We start from the raw sequence: 19,891 nt of genomic DNA, 5'->3' as shown, positions 1-19,891 counted from the left end.
CTCGGTTAAGGGATTGACTATAATGCCCTATTAGAAGCAATCCCCTGTTAGGAGTAACCTCGGTAGAGGATTTGAAATCCAAGCTAATGGATCACCTAGTTAGAGGATTTAGATAGCATTAAGCCTATTAAAGCTTACCCGGTTAAGGGATTTGACTGTTGTAATTGTTAAAGAACAATAGGGGTTTGTTGATCTGGTAAATAGCACTACTCTACTTGATTAGATCCTTTTCATGCTTCTATCTGCCTTCACACATACTCTAGATATAACTTTTGGTTTGGCAATCAATCACATTAACACTTAACCAAAATTGTCAACACTACAACAAAACAACTTAGTGACCTTATAAGCAAAACAATATATCGGTAACACATCACAAACCTAAGACCTCATAGAGATTACAAACAAATCGGTTCAAGTATGACCGTTAGATTACATAGCAATCATTGCACATAGTTCAAGACAACCTCAACTGCTCCTTGATCACTGCTTCATCAATTCTTGTAACTCATCATGGAGTTTCCTCTCCATGCTATGCACTCTCTCATTCCCAAGATAAAATTGTTATCTCTACGCACCAAAAACCATTTGAAACTCATCACATACAACATGCATACATGGCATAATCATTACCATTCACCATGTGATCATAAACCAATACAACCAATTCACCAAGCTCCATCGGTTAGGGTTTGGCACATCAATAGGTAGGGTTACCAGTTGATCTCACTGCTTCTTAAGAAATATCGGTTTCCTTCACTATCTCACCTACCGGTTGTAAAACAACATCATAGCAACATCATATACCAGTTACAATTGACATCAATGACAACATAAAAGTTCATCAATACAATCTTCATGCAAATGCCAACAATATTATTTGTTTATTTCTTCTTCTTAGCTATTATTTTCCAATTCTTATAGTTTTATTTGTACATTACATCTCATCTTTCTATCTAGCTTGGATATTACTTTAGTGATCTCATCCTAGTGTTAGTGTTATTGGAATAGTAGAATAAAAAATGAATAGTTTGATTTGAGGAGTGTGGGTGCGAAGGTGGGAGAGCGGGTTGTAGGGGAGGTCGAAGGTGGTAAGGACGACTCAGGTGATTAAGCACAAGAGGGTTTTGTTCCCCTCTTCCAGTGTGTGCTTGCCTAGTGCACTTGGTCGGAGGGTTTGTTGGGTTTGAATTTTTGTTGTTCACAAACCTTTGAGGACAGTTTGGGGTTTGGAGGGTGAGGTGGGATTTGCGGGGTTTGGATTTTGGCAGGTGGAGTTGTAGGAGATGATGTTGTTCCAGCTGCAAATGTTTGGAGGGCGGTTTTTGTGCAAATGTTTCTCTAAGCTTTGGTGGGTGGAAAGGTTTAGCTAAATTGAACCCATGTTCTAGGTATTAGTTTTTTTCCCCTACCGCTCATTGGCTCAACATGCTTGGGCCTCTAGTTTTTTTGGGTGAGCTGATCTTTTGTGATCTTAGAGGGCTATGGTTCCCCTCCTTTGTGGTTGTTGATATTGGTCATTGGTTCAACTACTTTCCTTGGTTTTCTCTCTTTTTTCCTTCTCATGGGTTTTTTATTGCTCTGTCTATTGAGGTGACTCCATCTCCTATAGAGGTGGAGATGTGTTTTGCTTGTGAACCCTTGAGTGGATACAGGGAGTTGTGTTGGGTGGTTGATTCTCTCATCTTACTTTGGCGATTCCTTTGGTGGTGGAGCTTTCCTCCCATGCTGATATGGGTGCTTTTGAGGTTTTTGTGGTTTCCCCTTGTTCCTAATTTTGGCTAGAGGCTATTAAGGTCTTACTTTGTGATGGTTTTGGGAGCCATGCTAAAACCCAACACTTTTGGTTTGGGGAGCCTGTTAAAACCTCAAGGTGTGGTTTTTTTGGGTTATGGGATCCTTGTGAAAATCCTTGTTATTTTGCTTCAAAGGATGGTTAAGGGAGCCTTTTCAAAACTTTTTTTTTTTTGAATGATGGGGTTTGGTCTTTTATGTGTTTATCTTTTGACTCTGGGGTTTCTTTATGTGGAGGGTTTTTCTGTCCCTCTCTTTCTTGGTTCCATGGCTTTGATTGTTGGGCTCTATTGTCTGCATATGGAGGTTACTCTGGTCTTTCCTATTGAGATGGTCCTATCTTCGGTGGAGGGGGAGATGGATGTGGCTGGAGGTGACCTCTCTCCTATTGAGGTGAAGTTGGATGCTACTATAAAGGCCTAGAAGTGTTGTTGGGGGGTCGAGGAAGCCTTATCGCTTAACTGCAAGGAATTTTTTGATGGCATTTCTGCTATCTTCTTACCTTTTATCCTATGGAGGTAGAAATATTGAAAATAATTTTGCTTACAACAGGGTTTGCTCTCAAGGATAAGTTTGTGGGAGCCTAGATAAAACCCATGATTATGGTTGAGGGAACCTTCTTCCCTATGTTCATGTCTGACTAATTCTTTTGGGGTAGCTTAGGCCTTCTTCTCCTGCCACTAGGTTTGTAACACTTATTCTGTACTATTTGAATGTGGTTGGGTTGCTTCTTGTCTATGTTTTATCTTTTGGCAGTGTTCCTTTTTTGGTTCTGGATCCGTGAATAATCAGAGGGTTTTAGGTTCCTTCAAAACTTGTTGTATGGGGTTTCGGGTCCCCTCAAAACCTGTTTTATCCTTAATAAAAAATGTTGTATATTTATTAGTCATTTTCTAGCTTCTTATCAAACTTTAAACTTTAGATCTTCTACATCTTATAATAATTAAATAATTAGTTATTTTTAATCTAGTATATATTTTTTGATTTTGTAATTACTATCTGCATTAGTCTTCATTTATTTAAATTTATTATTGGGGTTTTCATCTTATTTTATTTTCTCATGTCTAGCATTTGTATCTATTGTAATTACTTTTAATTTGTCTTCAAACCACTAGCCATTTTTGTTATCTTTCCCTACTCCTCATTCAATGCGTTTATGTCTTTCTATTTACCCAATCCTTGAAATACAATCTAGAACTAGTCTAAGTCTACCATTAACTATCTTTCATATCTTGGAATACATTAGAAATCCTGACGATGGATCACAGAGTGTGATAAAAAATGTTGATGATAAAAAAAGTCACACAATCAAATCCAGGATCAACTAAGATAGTATCAATATTGTTTCAAAATTTTGACATCAAACACTATTGGAAATATGTGTCATCATTGATGTCAACCTAATGTCTAGCAATGTGTGTTGCCTTTATTTATTGACATTTGTTGTGTTTGAAGTTAACCTGTAGTTTATGTGTTGTCATGTCTTGTATGATGATGGGGAGATTGTTGAAAGTTATTGTCAATTATATAGTACATATGGATAATGGTTGCAGTTTCTTTGTATTTGTTATTGTCCACCTTCTTGGTGTTTGGTATCTACACTCATTATGATGTATTGAAGCATGGTGATGATATCATATTAAGATGAGGATTAGAAGCATGAAAATATAATGAAAGTTTTTGCATTGATCTTGCTGGTTTCCCAAAGGATTTACACTGCAAAATGTAGAAACCAATTTGATTCTTCAAATATCTATGGAGAAGCCAACTCCAACTATCAATGTCCTCTAGAACTTGGACCAACTATGACAAGGATTCAATAGATCCTTTTACACTTTGGGCTTTGCAAGACCTGGGAGGTTGATCCTTAGTGAATTTATAATCTTCGTGCCATACAAACTGCACTAAAACAAAACAGATAATCTCATATACAGGCTCAACAAAAAGGGAGAATGCTCAAGAATGGAAAATTATTCAATGATCCTCAGCCTATTAGAGCATGAGATGAAGAAAACATGTAATAGAAAACGTAAAATGAAAATTATTCTGATAATCAACAATATATAGCAAACATAGATGAACAAAGCACAAAACTGACCGTAAAGACTAAGACAAGCTAATAGCTAGTACCTTATTCCATTGGGGAGTCAAATTCATGAAATGTAACATGAATTACAATAAAATTTATCTGATAGCATGTTGAACTAAGAATATATTGCATTACAATATATCTCTACTATAACACAAACCCAAACTACTTATCAGAATCCCTACACAAGCCTTACCATGCTGCAATTTTGTTTAAGCATTTAATTGATCCCTTAGATCAAAACATAAACACAAATCACATACATCACAATAATGCAATGAATGAAAGAAACCCTTGATTATATTTCATTCAAAAGATAGTAGAATCATACAATGGAGAGAAATAAGCTTGGATTCTATTTCATTAACTCAAATGCTATATCTTTCATAAGACAATGTACAACTCAGTCCTTCAAAAACCTACACAAAATATGACATAAGACTCATTTTATTTTTGCTCTACAAAAAGACTTTACACTTTGCTCATTTGCACCTAAAACTTGCTAATGTGATGTAGCCATAACCGATAAACCCTCAAAAGAGAACCGCATGGCTTATGCAGCAAGAGTAACACAAAAAAAGCAACAATGAAACATAGAAAGATTTCAAAAACAAATCATATTATTATCTTAGAACCTCTAGCATTGATGCAGCCATAACCAGTAAACCCTCAAAAGAGAACAAACCGACTTATGTAGCAAGAGTAACACAATGAAAGAAATAATAAAACATAGGAAGAATTTAGAAATAGATCATATTATTGTCTTATAACCTCCGGCAACCGGTTATCATCATATGGTTATCATAGAACATCTGGTAGTTAACCAGTTACATGCAGGCTACGAGCCAGATACAATCCATCCGGAACTCTCAAAGTCAACTTGATCACTAATCACGAATCTAAATCTTTCTTCTGATTTCTACTTTCCCTCCCTCTCCCCTACAAATAATTACATAATACCCCATATATACCCTCCGGAACATATCCGAGTCGGCCACAAAATATTGCATTTACCAATGTAGGAAAATGAAACATGTAACTAGGTTGGCCCTAAGAATGAAAGAAATCCCTTAGGAAAATAACAACCAAGAAGTGCGGATTAGAAAAAAGGTCATCCACACGCCAAAGAACATCGGGCAAGACCCCAAATAGATCCACACGCCAAGAAATCGCTCTGAAAATGAAGGAAAACCAACCGATAAGCACAAGAATTGTCCCGAAACCTAGAAACAGTCAACCGAGAGCGATAACTAGCCAAAAAAGAATCCAAATGGACTGAAAATCTAGAATTAAGCACATGAACCAGCTTGGAAACCGAAAATAGGATCTACAATGAAAAGCAAGCAACGATTGACACCTATCAGCAGGAACACATAAAATTGCACACTGAATTCAACAAGAACTAAATTGAAAGGAAATAAATTTGGTTGATGCAAGATTGCTCATAGACCGGAGATGCTCCTGTCTTAGACACCGCAAATAGAAAGAGATGTTCCATGAGAGGCAACTCATGAACATTGAAAATGATTTGAGATAAAGACCCCATTCTAATTTTTGATCCTTCTAGAATATTTCTATCCTATCTCGAGCATGTCACCTCAAAAGCATTTTTTCAAAGAGGGACAAAATGTAGATATCTAAAATGGCTAATCCATTTTCATGTTGTCATTTCATCAATAATATTACTAATTCTCCTATCCATATTAATTGAATATTTTTTATTATTTAAAGTAAGCTAATATTTCCTCTTTTTATCTATAATAATTAAATAAAAAAATAATTATTTGATTATCTCAATTTCTTTCTACATTAATCAAATATCTTTTTATTAATTTAATTATTTCATTATTTTTCCTCTAAAATTAATTTATTTATTTTTGATAAAAGTGGAGAATCTAGTAAACTTATATATTACTCATAAAAATGTTTACATCGGGTTCAAAAAAGGCATACCAACAGGAAAGAACCCGCAAGAAAAACATCAGTTGTAGCCTTCAAAAAAAAAAAAAACTAGGCACTACCCTTACATCATTTGTTGTTGTCCAGTCAGATCACCCAACCCCTACCTCTAAAAATTATACAAGGGTCCCATAGGACATTTACAAAAAACTAGACTGCCGCCAAATGAAGGGCTAAACAAAAATACCATCAAGATTACATGAAGGACCACCAAGGAGATAATAGTGATGTAGAAGTTCTTGCCATGTACCATATTGAAACACTCGAGCATAATAGTAGCCAAAGAACCTCCAAATCTACAAAAAAAAACCATACCACCAACTCCAAAAAAATAGTCAGATATCCAAAAACCAAGAGCTAGTGCTCTCCTTCGGAGAATCACAAGCTGAGATCAGAGAAGGAATAACCCTTAGAGGAAAAACCAAACAAGCAGGAGCAAAGAACAAAAATCCCAAAGTGATCAATGAGTGCAAGGCCTCAAAAACAACCCAAGCCTTATCCACATACTGATCAGGAGCCAGATACAGCAGAAAATCCATAGAAGCCCATGTATCTTCCATGGAATCACATATCAATCCCATTCTTAATTCATGCAATAATTGACCAGACCAACCATTAACCATGAGCTCATGATGAGGAAGAAACCCATCATAATAAAAGGACCCCATATCAAAACGATAATCAGCCAATGCAAAAGAAACCAAGTCCCAATTACATACTATAGGAAAAATGAACGTGGAAACCAAGAGGCCGACCAAATCATCATCGAGTAAGACATCACAACAAATTGTGACAAACCGAGACAGAAGCTCAACATAAGAAATATGAGGGCAAATTTCCAACCATCGACACCCCAGAAGTCTGTGGAATTCAAAATCCACTGTAGGAGAAAACAAATTAAATACCTTACCAAGCTTGACAGATTTATCCACATTCTCTTCCTCCGATATCCCAACTTCTAGAAACACTCTATATGTCCCAGTGATCAGAGAAGACGACATTTGTAGGAGGAAGAGCTCCAATAAAAACCATAGAAGCATAAAACATAACAAGCTGCTTAACTCATAATAAAACAAGATAACACATTAAAATATAAATGAGAAAACCGCCCTTAACTTCCCATAATGACGAGAACAACAATGCAAAATATCCATTACAAACTTCCTTGATTTAAACATTTCACACGGGTTAACAACCCTGAAACTGACAACCATAAATGAAAATCCAGAAGGAGAGGGCGCCACTCCCAAACAATGATTATCGCATAAAACCAAATCTACCATAGCCGAAAACTCACACAAGGCGGCCAACGATGCAGTACCAAAACTTTAACAAATAATAATAGCCCATGATCGTACCACACATTTAAAGAGTTACAAGCATGCCACAACCTATGAAGGACCAAAAACAAAAACGCTCAAAACACACACATGCCGCCACCCTTGAAAATATCATGTTCCTCTGAAATTAATTAAATAATTTTATTGTTTAATTAATTTATCTTTTGGTCCACTATAATTAAATTTAAAAAAAAAAAAAAATTAATCAGCTACCACTTCTTTCAAAATTAAATAAATTTCAAATAATTTATTTATCACCAAAAAGAAATAAAATTAATATTTTAGTTATTCCTTCCATGCATTTGACCCCTCTTGATTCTTTCACCTCATCAACCCTTCTAATCTCAAATGTTCTCATCCATTGATCTTTCTAAATAATCTCCACCATTGATCAATTTTAAGTGAAGCATATAAATAAAACCCTTCACTTATTTATTATCACTAAGCTGCATTTATCAAGCATCAAGCTAACATATTATCATTGTTCTATAATGGTTATGCTAAAATTTTAAAAGCAACCTATATTTCAAAGAATCAAGAAAAATATAAAATAAACAATGGAGCAATGTAAAGTCTTTGCTATATTGCTATTGTTTATCATTTGATTTTGTGCATAGATCTTAGATTTTATTGAGTGAGTATGCCTTTGAATTTATATCTTGCATTAAATTGTTCCATTTTATTTACTTTCAAATTTTCATCCTTCACAGTATTATAAAGACATAGTATAATAAATAGACATAGTATAATAAAAGCTCCATGACTCTTTTTTCCTTTTTGTGTGTTTGATTGTAATCTTGGTTAAATAAATTTAAATCCATATTCAACCATCCTTTTGTTGGTCAACAAATAGTTGTTATTTGTGTGAACATAATAACTAATTCATGTTACTTTTAGAGTTGATCCTAATCATTTAGGATAAAATAATGAAGTTTGAAGTATAAAATGACTCATTAATATTACATTATTTATATTAGAATACTTTACATTTTATAAGTTTCTAATTTTAATTATTTAAGATAGAAATTAAAATAACAAAGATATTTTCATAAACACTTTTTGGAAACACTAGAAGTCACCACCAACCTCTAATATATTTGTAGTTTGAACAAAATAATATGATAAGAAAGAGAATATAATTGAATGAGATTTATATTTTGTTATGAATAAATTTTCATTCATATTTTTATAAAAATATAGTGTACACTATTTTAAAAAAAGAAAGAAAGTGGAATAGCATCACACTTAAGCAATCTATGCAAGGAGAATCCTTAACCAAATAACATAGAACAATATGATCAAAATGATAAAAAAAAATACTAATAAGAGGAGTCAGGTTTCTATCACAAGGACCCCCCAACAATTCTAGTTTATTAAATGTAAAAGGTGAACTGGAAATGTATTGAAAGATATATTCTTTTAGCCATCCATTTCAAATTATAGCTATGGTAACTCCACTTGGAGCCTTATTCAAAGAATGCTTACATTAAAAAAAAATATAAACATGTTATGGACTTCGGAAAGATATATAAAAAAAATTCTATCAAAGGTAATTATATAACTTGAAGAAATCTTCTATCTTCAAGATCATTTACACTATGAAGTTAAGAGTGCAAATGGTGGGTCACTTTGCTATAGGTAAGATAAAGGATTATTTTCAAAGCTATGTTTTTTTTTGGCTTAAAATGTTGTGAGAAGTAAAAAGATTTGTTAGGTTGTAAATGATGTTAGAAAATCCAAGACAAGAAAATGAGGAGTGTATTTTCTTTTTAAAAATAAAAGTTTATAGAACTTCGAAGAGGTTTCTATATGATTACTTTCTTTTTTGGTAGTTATTAGGTTCAATAAAATGTGTATTCTAACTATTTGTGAAAAAGACTATTGTAGGAAAAGAGGTAATTGAGATGTTCTTTGTTATTGTGTGAGTGCACTTAGACTTCTTAAGTCCATAATTTTAAATATAGATATAGGGTTTCTCAATATTTTTTTACATTATGGAGTATGATGGATAAAAAGCTAATGAAAAGCACAATCTTTCACCCAAAACACATGGTTAAACAAATGAATTCAACATGAGCTTCATGCAACTCATTAAGGTCTATAACAATAACTATCTCAAGACATGGGATGAATTGTTCCCTTACATTCAACATTGGTATATCAGAGCATTATATTCTTCCACTAATAGGCCACTATTTGAGGCAATTTCGGGATATTTTCCTTCTAGTCCATTCGATATAGCTTTTGATAGGCAAGATGAATAGTTAGGGAAACATAATGAGGGATCTAAATCATTAAAAATTGTTAGGAAAATTGTACAAATCCAACTCAAAGTTTAAAAATATTTGGAAAGAACACAACAACTATATAAACAAGGATGATTAAAATAGAGAACAATGTTTGGCTTTTGTTGGGTAGTAAAGGCATAGTGACTAGCAAAACAATTGAGACATTAAGGAATGGATCTTTCACCAATTTTGAGATCATTAGTGAATATGCATTCAAAATTTATCATCATCCTTTTATGAAGATGTAATCGGTTGTTGATTATGAGTACTTGTGTGTGTAAAAAAGTGAAATAAGTTTGATAGCTACAGGCACAACACTTCAATTAAGTCATTACATGTATGGTTAGACAGATATAAGCATGAATAATAAAACCATAACAAATCGACTAATTGCCTTCTAAAAGATGTGAGTATAAGATTGCTCTCAGATTTATATAAACAATACCAGTGACTAGACTACACCAAGACGAAGGATTTAATCTATATGAGCATGATATTAAGCTAAATGGATGCAAGATGAATGAAAGATTCAAGCAATAATGAATTCAAGCAATATGGATTCAAGCAATATGAATAAACTAAATATGCAAAAAGCTAAACTAAGATGCAAATAATCTCAAAAAGAAAGCACAATATATTCAATGGCTCCAGAGCGAAAAGTGTATAATAATAAATCTCCAAGGTGATTTGAATGAGAGCTGAAGGCTGAATTTATAGAGAATTACAAGAGAGATCAAGAAAAAGCACAATTCAGGATTAATTGAAATAATTGAGAAATCAGATTCAGTTAGCCTTGAAATAGATTCCAATTATAGTTTAATTGAAATGCATTCTAATAAGAAGTTCAAGTTTTCATTGGAAATAAGATTTAATTAATTCCATGCATTTGTGATAAAAATAGATAATTCTCTGATTTATTCAAGAAAAGAGTCTTTTCAATGCAACTGAACTTCTTTTTCTCAAAAGCTTTGAGTTCTAATTTTAGAGAAAGTAACCAAATTCCTTTTTGAGTTCTAACTTTAGAGAAAGTAATCAAATTCCTTTTATTTGCTTTTCTGATTTCAAGTTAATCTCAATTTAGAAAAAGAAATAATATCTCAAGTTTGATTTCTCTCAATTCAATTCTTTTATTTTATTTTCAATTTAACTCTTGCTTTATGATTAATTCATCTTTTGTAATAAATTAATTCCTTTTTTGCATGATTAAATGACAAATTTATTAATTAATTAAATATGCTAGGATATTTCATAAATTAAAATAGGATAATTGATCAAAAAGATATTCTTAGAATGATTTAATTAATTAAATAAATATTTATAAAAAAAAATTGCTCTGCAATGTCATTACCTTTTAATGGCGGAAAGGGAGGGCTCGCAGAGGACGTGCATCTTGACTTCACTAAAGAACTGAAGGAGGACCTGGTGTTTTGGGAGGATTACGCTATGATAGCCAAAATAATAGGGCTGAACTGGCCCAGAAAGGAAATTAGAAACTAGGTTGAATGCAATTGGGGGAAAAGAACTGTAATCAAATTTATCGCAAAGGGTTTCTTCATAGTTCTGTTTGAAGAGAAGGAGGAGAGAAACAGAGCACTCACAGACAGAAACTGGTTCATCAAGTCACATGTTGTTTACATCCAACCGTGGACACCTCATTTTGACCCTACCCCTTTGGCTGTTTATTCCGAGCCGGTGTGGATTCACTTATATAATCTCCCAATAGAATATTGGAGTGAGGATCTATGGGAAAAAATAGGTAGAACTTTGGGTACATTGCAGGAAACAGACTATGATGATGAAAAAGATATTTGTAAATGTGCCCATCTAAGAATAGCAGCAATCAAAAGAATTCCCGAGCGTATTACCTTGATATCAGATCATGGGGAATGGTCTCAAAAAGTGGAGATTGATAAAGAAATATCAAGATGCCCTAAATGCGGCAGTAAATTACATGAAGAATAGGATTGTAAGATGTTTGTCAGAAAAGCCAATAAGACATTTAGAAAACTAGTACAGATTTGGAGGAAAATTTCAGATGAAAGAAAGAAAATGATTGATAATCAAGAAAAGATCCAAAACGGGGAAGATGAACAGTCTCTTGAAAAAGAAAGAATAGAAACGGTTTCACTGCAGAAGGAAACTGTTAGTGGTCTGAAAAACATGATGGAAATATTAAAGGAGGCAGAATTTGAAGATGGTGTAAATCAGAAGATATTCAATGCAGAATCTAGTGGAGAAAAGCTTAAAGAAAGTAGAATTAACTCAAAGGAGGTCCTTAGAGATTCAAATATAATACTGAAAAGGTTGTCAGACACAGAATTCGAATATGAAAGGGGCTCAGATGAAGAAATATACCAAATTGATGAATTGGAGAACATTGATCCTAGAAGCATCAGTCAATCGGCTAATGTATTGTTGGGAAAGACAAAAGGATTAAGGGGCAGAAGAAGCAATAAATAGAAGAGAGAGGATAGAGCCAAAGAGAAGGGTATTATTGGTGTGTTGGATTACATAAAGAAAACGAAGGGAGGAGGAATCTCCCTTGGAAATCAATGAAAATAACAACATGGAATGTCAGGGGTCTATCGGCCCTTGACAAAAAACGCTTGGTCAAGAGGGCTATTCAAAGAATTTAAGGAGACATCATCATGATGCAAGAGACCAAGCTCAATGAAGAAAAAGATTTCTTTTTCAAATCTTTAAGTAGGATGTGGGATAGTGTCTTTCAAGAGCCAAAAGGCTCCATGGGTGGATTGGCAATTTTATGGAATCTAGATAAAGTGACAGTAGAATTGATTAATAAGCAAGATAATTGGATGCACTGTAAAGCAAGAACATTGCAGGAAGATTTGGAATTCTCCCTAATCAATGTTTATGGACCGACAAAGACAGAGGAAAAGAAAAGGGTTTGGAAAGAAATTATAGATCAGATCAGAATGTTTGAACCAGAGAAAACAATTGTAGTAGGAGATTTTAATGCAATCCTCAACAACGATGAAAAATGTGGAGGTTTAAGAATGAATGCCCGAGTGATGGAAGATTTCAGAGATTTTGTAGAAAATAATAATCTTTTTGATGTTGTTCCTAAATCTGGAAATTTCACATGGACCAATAGGAGGGCAAACTTTTGCAGAATTTCTAAGAGATTGGACAGAATATTTGTTGGTTCATTTTGGATAAGAGGTAGTTTTGATCTGGAATCAAAGATCTAGCCCATAACTCTTTCGGACCATTACCTGGTTCAGTTAACTTGCACAATACCATTGATGAAGGTGAAAGACAACTTCAAGTTCTTAAGCATGTGGTGGAGAGATTCAAACTTTGAGGAAAACATTGAAAAATGGTGGAAAGAATGTAAAGATATTAAAGACACTCCTAGTTTTTGTTTTGTTCAAAAGTTAAAATATCTCAAAAACAAGATCAAAATATGGAATGTGGCTTCCTTAAAGAACATCTTTGCTGAAAAAATCAGAGTGGAAGAGGAACTAAATAGGATTAATAATCTGGTGATAGAGAAGGGGATGTCGAATGAAGAATTCCATGAAGAGAATTCCCTTAAAGCGGAACTGGCAGAAATACTCCTGAGAGAAGAAATGTACTGGAGGGACAAATCCAGGGAATTATGGATAAACGCAAGGGACTCAAATTCTAAAATTTTTCATGCCTCATTTAAAGCAAAAAGGAATAAAAATAGAATTAATCAGCTAAAAGATATCTCGGGTAAAATGGTTGGTAGAGCAGAAATGTGGAAAACATAGCAGTCAAATATTTTGAAGACAACTTGGGAACTTTGGAGGGGGAGAGAAATGAAACAGTTGATTATCTACTAGACATCACCGACAAACAGATTATGGATGAGGATAATGCTGCTCTTTTGGCCTCAATTTCAAAAGATGAAGTTAAAAAGGCAACATTTGAACTGCACTCGCACAAAGCTCTGGGCCCTGACAGGATGACAATGGAGGTGTATCAGAAGTGTTGGAAATTTATGGGAGATGACATTTGGATGGTGGTGGAGGAATTTAGAAGGAGAGGAAAATTTGTTAAAGAAATAAATAATACTCTTATAGCCCTGATTCCAAAAAAGCAAAATTGTCTAAGTATTGCAGATTATAGGCCAATATCTTTGTGCAATACAATATATAAAATCATATCCAAAGTCATGGTTAATAGATTGAAGATGGTTTTGGATAACATAGTATCTCCAGAACAAAATGGTTTTACTCCCAGGAGAGAAATTGTCGATAGCATAATCACTGCTGCTAAAACTATACACTCGATGAAAAGGAACAAGACACAGGGGATGGTGATAAAGCTGAATGTAAGTAAGGCATATGATCAGGTAAATTGGCTTTTCCTCTTTTTAGTTCTTGAAAGATTTGGTTTTGATTCTAAATGGATAAATTGTATAAAACATTGCATATCATCAGTATCATACTCCATCATTGTAAATGGTTCTATAGTAGGTTTTTTTCAAGCTTCAAAAGGTATTAGACAAGGAGATCCATTGTCTCCCTTTTTGTTTGTATTAATGGCTGAGATTCTGGGTAGAAATATCAAGAATTTAGTTAAAAAGGGATTATGGAAAGGAGCACACATTCATAACAGCATTGATCCTATCTCCCACTACCAGTTTGCTGATGATACCATTCTCTTTGAGGAAGCCACTGAAAAGGAAGTTGTGGTTATTAAGAAGCTTCTGAATGACTATGAAATAGGCTCGGGGTAGAGTATGAACAAGGAGAAATCAATGATATATTTCTTCAATACTAACGTGAGAATGCAAAGTAAAATAAAGGAAATCATGGGCTATCCTCAAGGTAACTTTCCACTAAAATACCTAGGGGTTCAGCTAGATCCGGGCAGACAACAGAACAAAATGTGGGAGGACGTTATCAACAAATGCCAAGTAAAGGCCTTTTCCTGGAAGAACAAGTGGTTAACTCAGGCAGGTAGGATCCAGATGATTAAATATGTTCTTTCTGCGATTCCCATTTACCAAATGTCATGTTTTAGGCTATCATTTAAGGCAGCAAAAGAATTAGACAGTTTGTTCAAAAAGTTTTTGTGGGAAGGAGCTCAGGAGAAAAAGAAGTTTCCTCTCATCAACTGGGATACAACCTGTTTAATAAAATTGGAGGGAGGAGTGGGTCTAAGAAAAATGGATTTGCACAATCAAGCTCTTGAGGCTAAATTGGCATGAAAATGTATTCTCAACCTCACAAATCATGGTGTAAGATTATGGCTGCTAAATATTTGGATTCAACCGAAGCAGAAAGGATATTTACAGTGGCCAATTCAATTAAGGGATCCCCAATTTGGAAACATATTTGGGAAAGTAGAAGTATATTAACAGAGCATCTGACATGGAAAATAGGAAATGGTGGAAAGGCAAAATTTTGGAGAGATTCATGGAATGGTGACATTTCATTAGCAGAAGAAATAGACGACAAGGCATGGATTTATGAAGTGGAAACAGAGGTAGGCTATTATGTGGCGTATTATATTTTGGAAGGGCAGAAAGAATCAGATTGGATTAAATGGAAATCAGTTGGGGAATGGAAGATGGAGAAGAACACGCAGTTAAAAGACATTCTAAACAGGAAAATTTTTTTATCTATCTTAACAAAGAAGACCAGTTACTATGGAGTGTTTCTAAAACTGGAAAATATAAAGTCAATCCGGGATATGAGATCCTTAGGAACAGAATAAAGAATGTGGAATGGCCCTCAGAGTTGTGTTGGCATAAATTAGTATTGCCTAAGGCTAGGGCATTCCTATGGACAACTTTGCACGGCCGCATATTAACAGGGGACAGATTGAGAACAATTGGAATTCCTGGTCCGAGTGTATGCATCCTATGCAAGGAAAACGAAGAGATAGTAGATCATCTTTTACTTTGGTGCTCGTACTCTAAAAAAAGTCTGGGAATGGCTATTGGATAAACTGCAGCTTGGATCGGTGAGAAATCTAACATTAAAAAGTTTTTTATTATCATGGCCGACCAATATCAATAAATCAAAATGGAGTATACTGTGGGTGGTGAGTCCATTGCTCCTTGTGTGGCATATATGGAAGGAAAGAAATAGAAGAGTTTTTAATGAGGAAGCTCTGTCTTATGATATGCTAATTCCAAAAATAAAAAGAGCCATAGAAGAGGTAATCAATGTGAAAGTAGTGGGAAGGAAGTATTGTATGTATTCTTCTTGGGACAAAGAGATGGAAAGACACTATAATTTAATGAAAATTAGTGGATACAAACTAATGGAGAAGAAGCAGAATAGAACCAGTGAAGTATGGATTCCTCCAAAGACAGGAAACTTCAAGATGAATTTTGATGGAGCTAGCCGAGGCAACCCCGGTAAATCTGGATACGGTGCCATTATAAGGAATGAATTTGGCAATTTTGTAGGGGCAAAATATGGTTCACTGGGAATCAATACAAACAACATGGCAGAATTGGTGGGATTACTAGTTGGACTAGAATGGTGTGTGGCACATGGCATTCAGGATGTAGAAGTTGAGGGAGATTCACAAATTATCCTAAATGGGATTTCAAATCAGAATTTTGAAAACTGGAAATTGGAGGTGGTACGACCAAAAATCCAAAAAATAAGTGAAAGTTTAAACAATTTCACCCTCAAACACATCTACCGAGAGGGCAACTCGGCAGTGGACTGGCTGGCTAACAGAGGAATCAAATGTGATGACTCAATATAGTTGATAGAAAAGGAGGAGCTACCGGACGGATTGATAAAGATCCTTGCTGCAGACAATGGCATATTTCCTAAATCTGGAATCGGTTGACAGAGATTTTCTGTGACAAGAAGGGTGCATCGAAGACAAACGTGAAGGTTTCAATCATGCCTCGATTGCACATAGTATTATAGGCTTGTCACATCTGATAACTTTTCTTAAAGAAAAACGTTAGACATAGACTAAAAGAAGAGTCACGTAAAAAAAGATATTGCTCGGGTACCAATAATAGGGATCTAGGAAGTCACATGGCTCCCGAGAAGCTCAAGTACTTCAGAAAAGAAAACTCAGAAGAGATTTGAATTCAATTAGTAAGATTCTAGAAGAAAGAGGACAAAGTTAGAAATTTCCAAATCATTCTCCATCCTTTTAAGGTGAAGGTGAAGGTTTTTTTGCCAAATGAATTTTTGGACAAGGTCTTAGGGGAGACTAGAAGGATTAGTGCTAAATATGGCTTTTTTCGGAAGGATCAACTGTGTTAACTGTGAAAATGCATTGATCACACAGTTGAGAAACTTGTTCAATACTGAAGAGTATGCTTATGATTCCATTAGGGGGCTTGTGGGCATTACCTTAAACACTGATAGACACTGGATGCGATGCTCTGGTGCTAGAAGCTGTTCTTCTTCCTTTGGTAGATATCATTGAAACTAAGGAAAAAGTGGTTGAATTAATAGCAGGTTTCATTAAACCCTTCATAGCAGATACGGTTGCAGAAGCCATTCTGGGCCTGGAGGAAGGAGTCAGAGTTAGTATACTGAAGGTTTATTTTCAATTTGAAAATTACCTTCGATCGAACTCTGAGGAAGAGGAAGAGAGTGATGGTGACGATGCTGAGAAAGGAGAAGATAGTGAGAGCAGTGATGGAGGAGAGGAGGCTTCTATGACCAGTGAGGAGATTTGAGAGATGGCCTGCAAAGAAGTGTGGAGGGAAGAGCGGGAGAGAAGGAAGAATTTGGGGATGAGGCATGGGAAGTTTTTAGATGTGCAGTCTTCAATGGAAACATTGAACCATTTCACAGGATCACTGAGGCAGAAGAGTGGTGGCTTCCGGAGAGTTCCACACGTAAAGAAATTGTGATAGGTGAGTATGCTGTTGTGATACACCAAGCCATAGGAGGACAGATGTAACCCCGGTTTTGCGTTGGGTCAGTGGAGGAATTTGGAAGTAGCAGGAGGGATAACATTATGTGTCTATTAAGCAAAGTATTTTATATATGTATTTGGGTAGATCTAGATGGTCTTTGGGTAGATGAATATCTATAACAATGTAATTTCAAATTTTCAAGTAATATAGGGAGCCATCCCCATAAAAGATAGCACTTATCGATTAAAAAAAAAATTAAATAAATATTTAATTAATATTGAGTATTTGATTTGCCATGTGACATTTGATGATTAAAGAATTAATTAATGTGCTCAAAGTTAATTTAATTGCCTTTGGTTAGGACCTTGGTGATGTTGTCGATATGAGGGGCCCATGGTTTAGATGACCATTTTTAGGGTATTACACTTGTAGCTTTACGAGCCCCCCAAAATTGATAAAGGAGAAAATGTACTACCATCTTTACAAGATTTTATAGTAGAAGAAAGAGCCATCTTTATAAAGGATGTGGTGCTAGAGAAGACGACAAGGAAACCCTAAAAGAAACATGGAAAATAGGAGTCAAAAACCACAAGATGAGTCAAGAAAAGTGACATTACAAAGAAAGAGTGGCATAACTCATCTCCCACTTATTGTCTCATAAAGTTTTTTGGGATGATAAAATCCTTATGAAAAGAGGTGTGATTAATATTCAATTAAGAAACTATAACAAAAACAAAAAACTTGAACAATACTATTCATGTAGAAATATAGGTTTAGAAACAAAAATTGATAGAAAATAGAGGGTGATAGGACAATAATTGTAGTAGCAATCTTGTTTGTACCGCAATTGATGTAGCATTAACTGAAATACATGCTACAAATTTATATTCTAAATGAAAGAATTGTCATTTCAACTTCTTCTCTGTGTGGGAATCCTTTTATGACTTAGGGGAACCCTATGTTTCACATAAATCTATAAAAGGAGATTTAAAATTAATTTGGAAGTCTGTTTTTAAAGATTGAATAATTAGATGAGGATTGTAGAATTAAATTATATATAGGGAAAAAGAGATAAATACAACTAAAAGGAAAAATATATTTCTCATTCATTGCAATTATCTTCACAAAATAGTAAAGAAGGTAGCAAGGCCATTGCCACTACCATAAAATATAATATTCCTCTGTCATTAAAGCTAGTCTTCTTTACCATAAAAGCTTGTTTTCTTACACAATGGAGCTTTCTAGGACGAAATGTGAGTTCTTGTGTAAGTTGTAGCAACTTTCATTTCTATTTTCACAAAAGTTCAATCTCTTAAAAAGTGAATTTCATTTGCATTAGCAAGTAACAAATAATTACATTAAATTCTTTCCAATTCTTCAATTCTATTTGAAGGTTAATAAACCGTACATATTATAAAAATAAGAACGAGAGATTTGACCAAGGCCTAAGGGGAAGCTAGTGCGCTTCTACTATTCTTACATAACAATTCCTTATCAATGTCGTAAACACTACATATTTGGAACCAAAAATACTGAAATTTAAAATGAAAAATAGACTCAAATGAAATCACGAACAAAAGATACGATAACAATAGTATTTTTTTTCAAATTGATTTGTAAAATTCAAGGTTACATACACTTAAAAGATTTGATGGTTCCAAAAAAAATTCACTAGGTATTAGAAACACAACTAATTACCCTCTTGAAGGATGTAGGAACCCTAACTTTTTTGTTTCAATTAGAGTATATTAAACTCAATTCCCTCGAATATACTAATCTTCTAGGTAGATATAACAGTTTTAACAAAAAGATGATTTATGTTTTAAATATGTATTGCCTCGTAATATTATAATAACTTTATGGAAAAAAAGATACTAATACCTATACAATCCAAAAAATAATCATAAAAAATAAGAGTAATATTGTAAAGCTGCAAGTGACGATTTAACAGTTGTGATGCGGTTAAATGTATGGAAAGAAACGCCATTGGAAGGCGTGAGTTGAAATTCGTGCAGTCAAACTTTTTTTTGTGTGGGGACAAGTCATTCTAGCTTCTGTTTTCTGCACTGCACAGACCGTTCTGACCGCTCTGCTTTTGCTGAGTGGTCACATGGCTTACTTTTAAGGGTCAACTTTGCCATTAACTGCGTCTTTCTTTTCTTTTCCTTTTTATTATTTATTAATTATTTACTTTTGTGCTTGTGCAATAATAATTTGGTTTACTTCATTGAGGTGACATTGTTTATTTTGAGTTGTTACCTTTTCCCCCCCTCTTTTAGGTTAAATTAATGAATATATTTTATCTCTTAAATGGATGTCTTCTTGTCTCTTAAAGTTATCATTATAAAATTGGTTTGGGTTATGTTGGGTGAGGTGTTGAAATGTTTAGTCTTATTGGTTTGAGATAAAATATAGTAGAAAATTTATGAAATGTTAAATATAGATATAATAATATTATTAAAAAATTAATTGATTGACATTTATAAAATATTATAAAAATCAAATGGAATATATAGAATAGTAATCTCTCTAATTTTGGAACCATATCTTTCTTGAGAGATGAGGTGGAAGCTTCTCA

The 19,891-nt window shown here is 34.2% G+C and overlaps 1 protein-coding gene across 1 annotated transcript; it reads left to right on the top strand.

Annotated features, from left to right (window-relative positions):
• Positions 1–15,734: 15,734 nt before the first annotated feature.
• On the top strand, positions 15,735–16,190 carry LOC131874235 (uncharacterized). Its single transcript, XM_059217516.1, has one exon. It carries the CDS (start codon positions 15,735–15,737, stop codon positions 16,188–16,190), a length of 456 nt encoding a protein of 151 aa, XP_059073499.1.
• Positions 16,191–19,891: the final 3,701 nt, after the last annotated feature.

Source organism: Cryptomeria japonica, chromosome 3, assembly GCF_030272615.1.
Source record: "Cryptomeria japonica chromosome 3, Sugi_1.0, whole genome shotgun sequence".
NCBI classification, from domain to species: Eukaryota; Viridiplantae; Streptophyta; class Pinopsida; order Cupressales; family Cupressaceae; genus Cryptomeria; species Cryptomeria japonica.
The sequence above is the reverse complement of the archived record's forward strand: the minus strand, read 5'-3'. Positions and strand labels throughout refer to the sequence as shown.